Source organism: Pteronotus mesoamericanus, unplaced genomic scaffold (assembly GCF_021234165.1).
Source record: "Pteronotus mesoamericanus isolate MK-2021 breed Mesoamerican mustached bat unplaced genomic scaffold, CSHL_Meso_final contig_2, whole genome shotgun sequence".
Lineage (NCBI taxonomy): Eukaryota > Metazoa > Chordata > Mammalia > Chiroptera > Mormoopidae > Pteronotus > Pteronotus mesoamericanus.
This window is the reverse complement of record NW_026555084.1, coordinates 26,885,380-26,897,800: the sequence shown is the minus strand read 5'-3', so window position 1 is coordinate 26,897,800 and position 12,421 is coordinate 26,885,380. Positions and strand designations below refer to the sequence as shown.

At 45.7% G+C, this 12,421-nt stretch overlaps 1 protein-coding gene across 4 annotated transcripts in view; it reads left to right on the top strand.

Moving 5' to 3' along the window:
* Positions 1-2,411: 2,411 nt before the first annotated feature.
* The window catches only part of PCBD2 (pterin-4 alpha-carbinolamine dehydratase 2), a 55,645-nt gene continuing 45,635 nt past the window's right edge, over positions 2,412-12,421 (top strand). The window contains exons 1-2 of one of the 4 annotated variants that reach the window (XM_054568435.1): positions 2,415-2,463; positions 10,217-10,348. In XM_054568435.1, the coding sequence (XP_054424410.1) occupies positions 10,262-10,348 (87 nt within the window). In that variant the 5' untranslated portion in view covers positions 2,415-2,463; positions 10,217-10,261. Of the gene's footprint in view, positions 2,464-2,718; positions 2,900-10,216; positions 10,349-12,421 lie in introns of those variants that run through there. The other 3 variants (XM_054568434.1, XM_054568437.1, XM_054568436.1) reach the window with 3 other exon arrangements.

Sequence of the window (12,421 nt, the reverse complement as noted above, 5' to 3'; positions counted from 1 at the left end):
AGTCTGTACGTTTCCCAGTCGTAGCCATAATATAGCTATATTTTAGCGCTTAGTTTTCCTAGCCATGGCTATATAATAGGCCTTTGGGTGGTTTGGCACTGGTTACCTAACCTGTTTTCTCTTACTGGATTTCTGGAATGTAGTCTCATTTCCCTGGGGGCAGATTCCCAGAGTGGGAGCTATTCTTTAAAGATACCGAATTTTCATGCCTTTTGATGTGTAATGGGGCCCTGCTCTACCTAGTCTGGGGTCAAGAAAAACTCCCAGGATGACCAACAGATCCACGGCTTTGCTTCTGACACTTAGCTGAGACAGGCTACATGGGCTTCCCCCCGAGGAAAATGTGGAACAGGGCTGTACCTTGCAGGGGAGGTTCAAGAGTAGAGAGTGGGGAATGGCTGCTGTCAAGGGAAGGCACTGGATGGAATGAAGTTTTTATATTAAAAGGGAGCAAGACCAGCTCCAATAGTGCCTCCGTCCCTCATGGCCAGCTGGTGCCCCCAGCAGCCAGCTGCCCACTCTGTAGTGCCCCACAAGACCCTTCCATGTGTGCCTAGTCAACACATCTATAGAGACAGAAAGTAGATTAGTGGTGCCTAGGCCTGGGAGTAGAGGGAAGGAATGAGGAATGACAGTAGGTACAAGGTTTCTTTAGGGGGAGATGCAAATTTCTAAAATAGGACTGTGATGGTTGTTCAACTCTATGAAGTTTAGTACCTTCGTACTTGGGTACTTGGGTATGAAGGTACTAAGGACACTGAATTGTAGACTTCATATTTTTAAAGGTTTTATTTCCTTATTTTTAGAGGGGAAGGGAGGAAGAGGGAGACAAACATTGATCAGTTGCCTCTGGCACGCCCCAACTGGGGACCTGGCCAGCAACCCAGGAATGTGCCCTGACTGGGATCCAACTGGTGACCTTTAGCTTTGTGGAAGGTGCTCAACCAGCTGAGCCACACCAGTCAGGCATGAATTGTACACTTTAAATAGGCAGTTAATATGGTATCTCAATAAAGCTGTTTTTTAAACAAATAGCTAATACATTGTAGAGCCGAGGAAAACATGCCTATTTAAAAGAAATAAAAAGCATATTAAAAAAAAAAACAACGAAACTTATGAAAATGATGAGGGGATTTTAAAGGGTTTCCTGGACCCAATTTCCAATGTAGTGGCGGTGGGGTTTCCCTCACCAACAAACAACTCTTGGACACCAGGAAGGTGCCCAAGGATTCACCTCAATTCTAACAGCACACCTAGAAATAGCATCAGGTTCCACAGGTTAAGGGTTGTGCTTCTAATGCACTGCCTATAAATCAGAGGTTCCCACAACCCATTCCTTGGGTTTGATGAATTTGCTGGAAAGGATTAAAGAACTAAACCGTTTTACTCATAGAAGACGAGTTCATTACAAATTATATTAAAAGATACAAATCAATAGCCAGATAAAGAGATACATACATACGGGAGCTTGGGGTCCCAGCAAGGTGGCCCCCCTCCCCAGAGGTCACGGGGTGGGGCTGAAATGTCCAACACTAATCACGTGCTTTGCCCCAGGGGCCTTAGGCGCTTTCCAAAAGTGAACTCCTTAACATTTTAACAAGACACCTTTATCATTTTCAGCACTTAGGGAAGACCAAATATAAATCACAATACCATAGGCCTCACACCTACCGGTTCATTTTTCAGTTTTTGCTTTAATGATCAAGTTTGTGCAGCATTTTAATGATCTTAAACACAAGGTAAATATTGGAAATACAACCTTTAATTCCACCGCTAGTCTATTCTAAGGCAGAGAAACTACGGTACCTTAGATAAATGCTTTGAGACCAGTAGCATTTAATTAGGGTCTCTGGTGAGATTCCTCCCTGAGTTTTCAAGTGGGTGAAGTTGGTTTGGGCTGTAAGTTTGAGTTTTAGACTATTTTGAGGCCAAAAGGCTTTATTTTTTCCAAGTCCATATAGGGAATAAGAAAAACTGTCAGTAACTACTAAGTTTAACTTCAATGGACTCATCTTTAAAAAAAAAATTCTTGTATTATAACCATTGCAAAACTGCTTATAATTTGCTTAAACTAGGGAAAAAAAACCAAACCACGCGGATATACTAAAACCCACTGAATCGCACACTTTAAAGGGTAAATTTTGTTATATGTGAATTACATATCAAAAAGACAAAAGGCAAAAAAAGATTATTTTATCTAGCAAATACAGAGGAGCCAGCTTGCTCCAGAGTCTTGGCAGCTAAGGAACCACAAAGCAAGCTCAGATTCGAGCCTACGACTACCTGACCTACAAGCCCCTGACCCGAATCATGATTGTTCACTGCTTCCCGCAAACACAGGAGAGTGGTTCCTAAGCACCCACCCACAGGTCATCTCTTCCTTCCCCTGTCCCCGACGTCCTTCTGCTGGGCGGACTCTTCGCCCCACCACCCTGCAGGGAGCCCAGCACGGTCAGGCCGTCCGTGAGTGTCAACTCTAAGCGCCAAAAAAACCCCAGCGCCCCGCCGGCCGCTCGCCTTCCCCACATAGAGGGGAAACTGGGCAACGGGGCAAGAGAGACGCAGAAAAGACGCAGAGCGGCATCTGAGAGAGCGGGGGCCTGTGGGGGCCTGCGGGACCCCGTCCGCTCGCTGCCAGCGGAACGGGCATTGAAGCTATTGGGGGCCTTCCGGGGCCGGGCCGCGCCTGGGCCTGCGCGGTGGGGCTGGACTGTGCGGGGCCGCTGGGCCCGCCGCTGGGAGCTGTCCGCGGACAGGCAGTTAGGGCTGTGGGCGGCCGGCAGGCAGTGCGCCGGGCAGCTCTGGGCGGGCGGCCATGGCGACGGCTTTGGGAGTGCGGGTACCCGTGCGGCGCTTGTTGGCGGCGCTGCGGAGTCGGGGCTCCGGTCTCGCGGCCATGGTGAGTGAGTGCCGAGGACGCGCGGTGGTGGGAGGAGGTCGAGGCTCCGTGGAGCCGGCGGAGGGGCGGGAGGGACCCGCGCCGGCCCCGAAGTGGGCCCGCCCTTGGAGATCAGACCTTGGAAGCCGCGCGGGTCGGACGCGCTGGTCCAGGACCGGCGCGGCCGGAGCATCCTGCAGTTTTTCCTTGGCTTAAAAATCCCGTCGGAGTCTACGAAATTTCCAACCAGAAAACAAACGAGGACGACTTTTGTTGTTATTTTTTTAAAATATAAAAGTAGTTGTAAAAATAGTTGATGTTTGGGTCACTTGATCTGACTAAAGGTGCTGCTATTCAGTCTTCTAGGCTGTACGCTTGGTGAGAGCAGGGACCGTCTCGGCCACGGCGCGCTCGCCGCAGGTGGGGTGGCCGAATGTTGAATTAACTAATTTGTTTTGGTGTTATTTTGGGGGAGTTATTAATAAATTATCTTTTTGGTGACATATCGATTCTTTTTTCCTCTTACGAGGGGCGTCCGTCAGTCATCCTGCGTGAGAAGTTAATATATTGGGCTAAATTAACTTGAGTGAAAGTTTTAACATGCAGCACCACCTAGTGGGAAAGTGTTGCATTAAACTCATTTTATTTTAAGTTGCCTGATAGAGCCCGTTTGGCAGTTTTGCAGTTTTTTGATAGAAGAAATTAAATATACCTCGGGGATGGAGGAAGATAAGCACCTTGTTTCGTGGCCATTAAGGTGAGAACACAGGTTGAGTGTTGAGTGTTTACTGCCGCCTAGGCACGTCTCCAGGCATAACTCTCATCAAGGTCCTGGTGATTAAATAAAATTAGGTGTTCAGGAAGAAATCAACAAACACATACGATTTGAGGAGCTGCCACGTGCCAGGTTCTATATTGGGTGCCTTCACATTCAAGATCTCTTTAATTGAAGCCTTTCAAAAATCTCATCAGGTTAATATTGTAATATTCCCATCATAGGCACGAGGATACTGGTATTCAGAGAGGCTCAGGGATTTGTTCACCATCTCACAGCTTAAAGTAACGGAGCTAGGCCTTAAATCAAGTTAATGCTCTTCAGATACTATGCTTTTCCCTGTCACTAACCCCAGCTCCTATAGAAAAAAAAATTAAGCCCACCACAAAGGGTTCTGTATAGGGGTGTGTCCCCGGCGGGAGGGCATTTCTCTTATGTAGATGAAGTGGCTCCACTTCACTGTGCTGGACGGGACCCCTGTTCCCGGGCAGACATGTGCAGTGAGGACAGTTCGTGCTGTTGACCTCGTTGGGGTTGTGGAAGGGGGAGAACGGAGCGGCTCAGCACTTGTTCCTAGACTGCAGGTGACTGTTGCCTTACCTACAACGTGGTCAGTCGTTTTCTTTGCAGCTACTCAGTGTGGATGCAGAATGTCCTGTTTCTTTTCCAAAATACTCTGAGTTGATGTAAAATATTTAAGTTTCATAAGAATTTTGTGTTACTTGTAGTGGGTCTTTGTGTGAAAAATTTCAGAGACTGTCGTTTTAAAGGAATGAGTAGGTATTTTGGTTCTTAGTAGTAAATGTTTTTGAGAACAAGCCTTTGAATGTTTTTTATCTAAGCAAGAGGTATTTTCATTTTTCTTTCTTGTTAGTTATAGGTAAGGGTAGCTGACCTAGCAGAGAAGGGAAACTAGAAAATTATCTCATTAGTGTCCTGTTTTCCTCTTCATGGACTAAGTTGTCTTTTTATCCTTTAAAGTTTTTTTATATTTCAATTAGAGTCAACGTTCAATATTATTGTATAATAGTTTCAGGTGTACAGCATGGTGGACGTTAATATAATTTATGAAGTGACCTACTCACTTGGCACCAGACATAGTTATTACGATATTACTGACCATATATTCCCTATGCTGTACTTAGATCCCTATGACTATTTTGTAACTACCAATTTGGGCTCAATCCCTTCACCTTTTCACACTGTCCACCAACTCTTCTCCTGTTTGGCAGCCATCAGTTTGTTCTTTGTATCTATGAGGCTGTTTCTCTTTTGTTTGCTTATTTTGTTCTTTAGATTCCAATGTAAGTGAAATCACATAGAACTCGCCTTTTTCTGTCTGACCTGTTTCACTCAGTGTAATACTCTGTAGGTTCTTCCATTCTTCCATGCTGCCATAAATGGAAAGATTCCATTTTATATGGCTGAGTAATATTCCATTGTATATACTGCATTTTGCCATGTATAATGCACACCCATGTTTTGGGCCCAAACTTTCAGGAAGAAAATCTTTTCTTTAAATTTTTTAATTCAATTATTTATTTATATTTAGAAACAAAACTGATTATTGTATTCCAGGGTATTATTTTGCATATGGATATCATTATTGCTTTCTAGAGTTACACTTTTAATGCATAAGTATTAATAAAAGAATTAAAACCATTTATATAGATACTGAATTAGTACCACCTCTGTAAAATGTGCATCCTTATTTTTCCGTAAAAAATGTGGGCAAAACAGTGCTCATTATACACGGCAAAATATGGTATGTACCACAGCTGCTTTATCCAGTCGTATATTGATGGGCACTTACGTTGCTTCCATATCTTAGTTATTGTAAATAATGCTGCAGTGAAATAGAGGTACATGTATCTTTTTAAATGTGTTTGGATTTTTTTGGATAAATACCCAGAAGTTGAATTGCTGGGTCATTCGTTACTTCTGTTTTTAATTGTTTTCCTTAGTGGCTGCTCCACATTGCAGTCCCACCAATCCCAGCAGCAGTGCGCAAGGGCGCCTTTTCTCCACGTCCTCGCCAACACTTGTTTGTTGACTTATTGATGGTAGCCGTTCTGACAGGTAGGAAGTGATACCTCGTTGTGGTTTTAGTTTACATTGTTGAGGATTTTTTGCATCTATGTTCATCAGGATTATTGGCCTGTAATTTTTTGTTTTAATGTCTTTGGTTTTGGAATCAGGGCAATGGTGGCCATGTAAAATGAGCTTGGGAGCCTTCCCTCCTTTTGAGTTTTTTGGAATAATTTGAGAAGGATAGGTGTTAATTCTTTGAATGTTTGGTAAAATTCACCTGTGAAACCATCTGGTCTAGGACTGTTGTTTTTTGGGAGTTTTTTGATTCGATTGGCAATAATCAATCTGTTCAGAATTTTTGTTTCTCCTTGATTCAGTCTTGGAAGATTATATGTTTCTAGGAATTTATCCATTTCTTCCAAGTTGTCCAATTTGTTGGCATATGATTTTTCATAGTATTTTCTTACAGTCCTTTGTATTTCTGTGGTGTCAGTTGTCACTTATCCTGTTTCATTTCTCTCTTTTTTTCTTGATGAGTCCTGTTAAAGGTTTATCAATTTTGTTTATCTTTTCAAAGAATGAGCTCTTGATAGCATCGATCTTTTATATTATTTTGTTAGGCTCTATTTCACTTAAATCTGTTCCCATCTTTATTATTTCCTTCCTTCTACTCACTTTGGACTTTGTTGTTCCTTTTTTTAGTTCCTGTAGGTGTTAAGTTTAGATTGTTCATTTGAGATTTTTCTTGTTTCTTGAGGTAGGCCTGTATTGCAATGAATTTCCCTCTTAGGATTGCTTTCATTGTGTCCCATAGATTTTGGGTTGTGTTTTCATTTTTATTTGTCTCAATGTGTCTTTTGATTTCTTTGTTTTCATTGTTTAGTAACATGTTGTTTAGTCTCCATGTGTGCATTTTTCAGTTTTTTTTTCCTTGAAACTACTTCCAGTTTCATACTGTTGAGACTTGTTTTGTGGCCTGAATGTGGTCTATCCTGGAAAATGTTCCATGTGCGCTGTTTTGGGGTGAAATGCTCTAAAAATGTTAATTAAATCCATTTGACCCAACGTGTCATTTAGGGTTGTTGTTTCCTTGTTGATTTTCCTTTTGGAAGATCTGTCCATTGATGTCAATGGGGTGTTAAAGTCCCCCTAGTATGACTGTATGACTGTTGATCTCTCTGTTTGTGTTCATCAGCATTTGCTATATGTATGTATGTTCTCCTATTTTGGGTACATAAATGTTTACAAGGGTTATAGCCTCTTGTTTGATTGATCTTGTATCATTATGAAATGTCCTTGTTTGTCTCTTATTATAGCTTCTGTTTTAAAGTCTACCCTTGTCTTGGCAACGTGGGCATGAGCACATTTCCCAAGTTAGGGGTGAGCAGTGTAGCAAGTTGACTGAGTTTCTGGCCACTGCCCTTTCGGATCTTGGGCCTGACCTCCTTGGGCTATACAAGGGCCTTGATAGCCGCGGCATGTGTACTCATGGACTTGGTCTTTTTGGCCTACATCTTCTTCAGGCCTATCTTGTGCTTCTTGGCAAAGAAGCACATTTCTCAGGAACTTGAGGTCTTCCCCCTGAAGAGATTTGTGTCTTCGTGATTGAAGTTTCTTGATGCCCTTTCTGGACCATTTTCGAAATTCATTGTGTGTGGTGTGATTCTTGGACTTGGCCATGTCTCCACTGAAGCCTGTGGCTCCCGAAGCACCTTGGACCAGAAGAGAAAGAGTGTAGTTGAGTCTGATTGCCGTTGGCATGCCAGTGGGTGGGATTGCCCCTCTGGCTCACTGGCTGTGAGCATTGGCCACAACCATATGAGCTGCTGTGCTGGGGGCTGACCCTGTGGAACGGGATTCACCCCAGTGTGCTCTTTGCCTCCTGAGATCTTCCTATGGGCCTGCCACTTGTGGAGCCAATCAGGCGGTGGTCTGTTATGGTCTGAAGCCGGCCCCCAGGTGTGTTGTTTCTGAGGTCTCTTGGGGAGTGCTCCAGTGAAGACCTGGGTCAGCCGCTGCCTGTGACTGGCCGCGGGTACCTTGAGCAGGCTACAGAGCCGTCTGTGGTTGTTGGCTGCCTGTGCTGGGCACTGTGCACTGAGGCCGGCTTCCACCAGTACCGCACCTGGGGCAGCTCAGCCAGATGCACGGGGCGCTGTGAGGCCTGCTGCTGCCTGCCAGCTGCTCAGCCACTGAAAGAGCCGCGGGCAGTATACAAGTTGTGTGAAGTGGGGCGTCAGGGAGTCACCAGGCTGGGAAGAGTGGCGTTCACCAGGTTAATGCAAATTCAGAACGCACCAGTGCCAGCCCAGGGTCCATTCAGCGAGGGGCATGCTGAGGCCAGCAGCCACCCCCGTGGGGCCTGCAGGTGTTTGAGGATTTAAAAAAAAAATGTATTTATGTTTTTAGAGAGAGGGGAAGAGAGAGAGGAAGAGAGGGAGAGATACATCAGAATGAGAGAGAAACATCACTTAGTTGACTCTCTAGCTGGGGACCTGGCCAACAACCTAGGCATGTGCTTTGACTGGGAATCGAACCAGCGACCTTTTGGTTTGTAGGCTGGTGCCCATCCCACTCAGCCACAGCAGCCAGGGCCCTTTGAGGATTTTTAAGAAAGATTGTAACATGGGGCCAGCTCACAGTGCTGAAATAGCTTCTGTTGGTCCTTGACCTGGGCGTGGGGGAGCCTCAGGGAGTCGTTGTGGGGAGTGAGTGCAGTTCACCAGGCTAATATAGATTCACATTTGGCTGTTTGGGGGGAGGGCTCAGCATAGGGTGGATGGTGCCCTTCAACTGTGCAAAAGGAGAGCTCAACACAGGGAACGGTGGCCGCCGTCCCTCCAGCACTTACCCTGAAGCCACAAAACTCAGTTCCTTCCCGTATGTCTCTGACACCTCCTAAGCCACTACCCCTCCTCAGGAGCCCAGGGCGAGTGCCTGTGAGTGAGTGAGTCTGTGTGTGGGCCCTGCGAGAGGGTGGCTGGGTTTCCAGCAGCCTTCAGTGTCACCCAGATGGATGGAATCCCCACTGATTTTCACAGCCAGGTGTTGTCGGGGCCTCTCCTTCCATTGGTGAGCGCAGCTGGGGAGGCCACTGTGAGGCTGGAACCCCTTGCTTCTCAGTAGGGGACCTCTGTAGCCGATACACCACTCCCGATTCTCAGCTGCCCACTTGGGTGTGGGGTCAGCCCATTTTGCATTTTCATCTCTCTTACCGTTCTCGTTGTGGCTTCTCTACATCCTTAGTTACAGGACTTCTGTTTAGCCAGGTTTCAGGTGGTTCTCTAGGTTGATCGTTCTTTAGTTTACTTGTAATTTCAATGTGATCATGGTAGGAGGAGAGCATAGTGTTCACCTACTCCGCCACCTTTACCAGAACCTCTGGAATAAGTTGTCTTAAAGTAAGTTTACTGCCTGTCCTCTTACATTAATGTCAGTGATAAAGGTTTTAGGATTCCTGAAATGGGAATGAGTTGCAGTTTTGTGGTGGAGGATCCGGCCCAGCCCCGCCGTCACCCTTCGATGAGGAACTCACGTTAGTTTATTCTTTCTGCATGACAGTCCCCCTCTCACCTGAGCCTAGAGTAGCCCTGCAGACAGGTAAGGAAACAGGTTTTGGTTGGCATTTTTGCCAGAGTGAGAACAAAATTCTTCTGACTTTGATTGGAATTCCCTTCTCTTATCTCTAGCCATGCTTAGAGTTCTTTCAGCTAAAAAACAAGGAGTATGGGAAGTGTGGGTCTGTTAACCCACAGACTCCGGGTTTGCGAATTTCCGCAGCAGTGTGAGCAGGAGCAAGGGGGACAGTGCGCGCTGGGGCTTGGGACTGGGCAGCGCTCTGGCCAGGCCGGAGGGAGATCTTCCTGGTGCTCTGAGGAACTTCACTAAGGTGAAAGGCTTTTTACATGTAGTCCAGAGGGTCTTGGACCTCCCAGAAGTTATCAAAATCCTATATAATTTTGCATTTGTTTTTTTTCCTCTGGGGATTAGTTTTCATCATATCTGAAAGGGATAGTGAACCCCGATAATTAAGTCCCATGTCAGTAAGCAGTGAAGGTTGCTGAGGTTTTGTGGGACCATCCAAAGAGCACTAGACCAGGAGTTTAGCGCCCTGGTTCTAATCTGGTCCTGCCAGTGGACTTGCAGGGTTTCCTTGGGTGGGTGTGTTCACCTGAGTTTCCTAATAACTGGAATGCTGGCCGTTGTTAATGGTCATTGGTAAGGTGGCCAGTGGTACTGGTCAGTCTCAGTCATATCTGTAATAAACCCGAGAAGCTGAAGTGTGATGTGTGAGACGGGGGTGGGCTACTGAGGCACCGTCCCATGGAGGCAGCGTACGTTGTGGAGAGCTTGTCTTGTTTTTGTCTATATTTTGAGAACTTTGTATTTTGAGACCAAGGGAACCAAAGAGGGTTAGAAATTGTTGCCTTTAAGACTTTTTTTCTGTATCTCTAGTAAGGGAAAGAGTTGTAAGTTGATTTGAGTTTAACTAAACCTCTACATTTCAGATGTTAAATGTGTTCTTTTTATAGTCAGCAGATGCTCACTTGTTGACAGCAGAGGAGAGGAACCAAGCTATGCTTGACCTTAAAGCAGCAGGATGGTCGAAATTAAAAGAGAGAGATGCCATCTACAAAGAGTTCTCCTTCAAAAATTTTAATCAGGTAATTATGACATATTCTTGCTAGTACCACGGTCGGTTTTTGTCACCTTAGGCTGTAACTTCGTAATACTGCTGGTTGTCGGATCCCATGTGGATCCAGCATCTAAATCCTCTTCTTTAAGAATTCAGTCCCGCCCTGGCTGGTGTGGCTCAGTGGATTGAGTGCCGGCCTGTGAACCAAAGGGTCACGGATTTGATTCCCAGTCAGGGCACATGCCTGGGTTGCAGGCCAGGTCTGCAGTTGGGGGCTTGCGAGAGGCAACTACACATTGATGTTTCTCTCCCTCTCTTTCTCCCTCCCTTCCCCTCTCTCTAAAAATAAAGAAATAAAATCTTAAAAAAAAAAAGAATTCAACTTGTTGACATTTGATATCATCCAGCTGAGGGAGTGATTCTTACTCAGCTCTAGGGGAGGAGGGTGTTGTGTCATTTGGAAAATCAAATTCTGAAACCACTGTTGCTTTGATTTGGTGTTGGTTAGGAGGCTTAGTTTCCTTTTAAATTTTAAATAATGTGATAAGAGAGCGTGAGTTTATATTTATCAGAAGGGAATGTAACAATAGTTGAGAAACACGCACCAGCTTGATTGATTTCTCCTAATTTTCTTGGACAATTGTCAAATTTTCTTGCACCCTCTTGTTGTATTTCTGTCTAAATCATCTCCCAAGCTGCACCCTCTTCTCTGATTGGCTCGTTTCCCTCAAGCCAGTAGCCAGCCCTTGAAGCTTTTCTTAAAAGCTGATCTCCAGGTGGAGACTCAGCCTTAACAAGGTAACTGTTCCATTAGGGCGCCACCCTGTTTAGAGAGTCATCTCCCATGACTTGCCCTGCAGTTCTAACTCCATTGCATTTATATAAGATCAGTGCTTTTACCCATTTCATGTTTGTTCAGTTAGGTTGGTAATCCTCCGGACAGCTTTATTGTTTTTATTTATTTTAGGTGTCAGCATCTAGGAGGCAGAGACCATGTTTGCTTAAAAACCTCTCTATTGTACCTAATCCAGTTCTGCATACAAACAGGCATTTGATAAATGCAGACATTGGTTACAGTGTTTGCTTGTTTCTGGAAGGGTGTGTGAGGACCCGATTTCCACCCGAGAAAGCTCCGACATGTTTTCCTAGTAAACGCCAGCGGCCCCACCGAGCTGCGTGCCTTGTTCTGCTCCCCGTCCATCTGGCTGCCAGCCTTCGGCTGTGAGTCTCTGACTCCTGAGGAAACCTGGACCGAGCCGACTCCCTGTCACTGCTGCCCCATGTGCTCGGAAGCTCTTGTCAGGGGCTTAGCACTCTGTGGCTGGTGGCAGGGAATCCCATTGGTACAGTAAGTTCGTGCATAAGCTCTAGGTAGCATTTTCCAAGCTTATTAAAATTCTTACATGTGTACAGCCTGACTTCTTTAAGCCTGGGCTAATTTATTGGGCTGGAACATGTGGCTTAAAGTACTTGAGTGGTGTTGCCTAGGGCTCTGCCCATGAGTCGGTCGTCCGGCCCCACTCTAACCTCGTGCCAGGGCGACTTTCGGAAAAGGGAGGGGCAGGAAGATGTCCGGGGCAACATCCGACGAACTAGACTTTTTCTTCTCACTTCATCCAGCTTTTAGGAGAAAGAAGCAGATGACAAGAAGATCAGCTGACGTCAGGGAGTGTATTCAGAGAACCAACACCGAGTTAGTGTCCTAGAATCATTTCTCCAGCCGGGCTCCTGTGACTTCTGCATGTGTAGTGGCCTGTTGTGGCAACTGCTGTCCTGACAGCTCTCAGCGCCCACCAGCCAAAGACTACCGGAAACACACCGGTAGTTGAACAGGTTAGGCTTCCTGCTTGTTGAAGCAGGGGAGAACTCACGCCGTAGGAGCCTGTGGGGTGTCTCAGGAAGATGGCCGTAGACTTATTACAGGATTTGGGCTTGTGTTAGTGGTTTGGGAGAGTGGTTAGGGGCTTTGCTCTGGAGTGTGTCAACGTAAGAAACATTCAGACCTGTAGGGGATTTTTGGGAGTTTATCTGAGCCACACTGATAATTGCTGGGGAGTAAAATCTCAATGGATTGAGAAAAATGCTCCAGAGACTGGCAGTT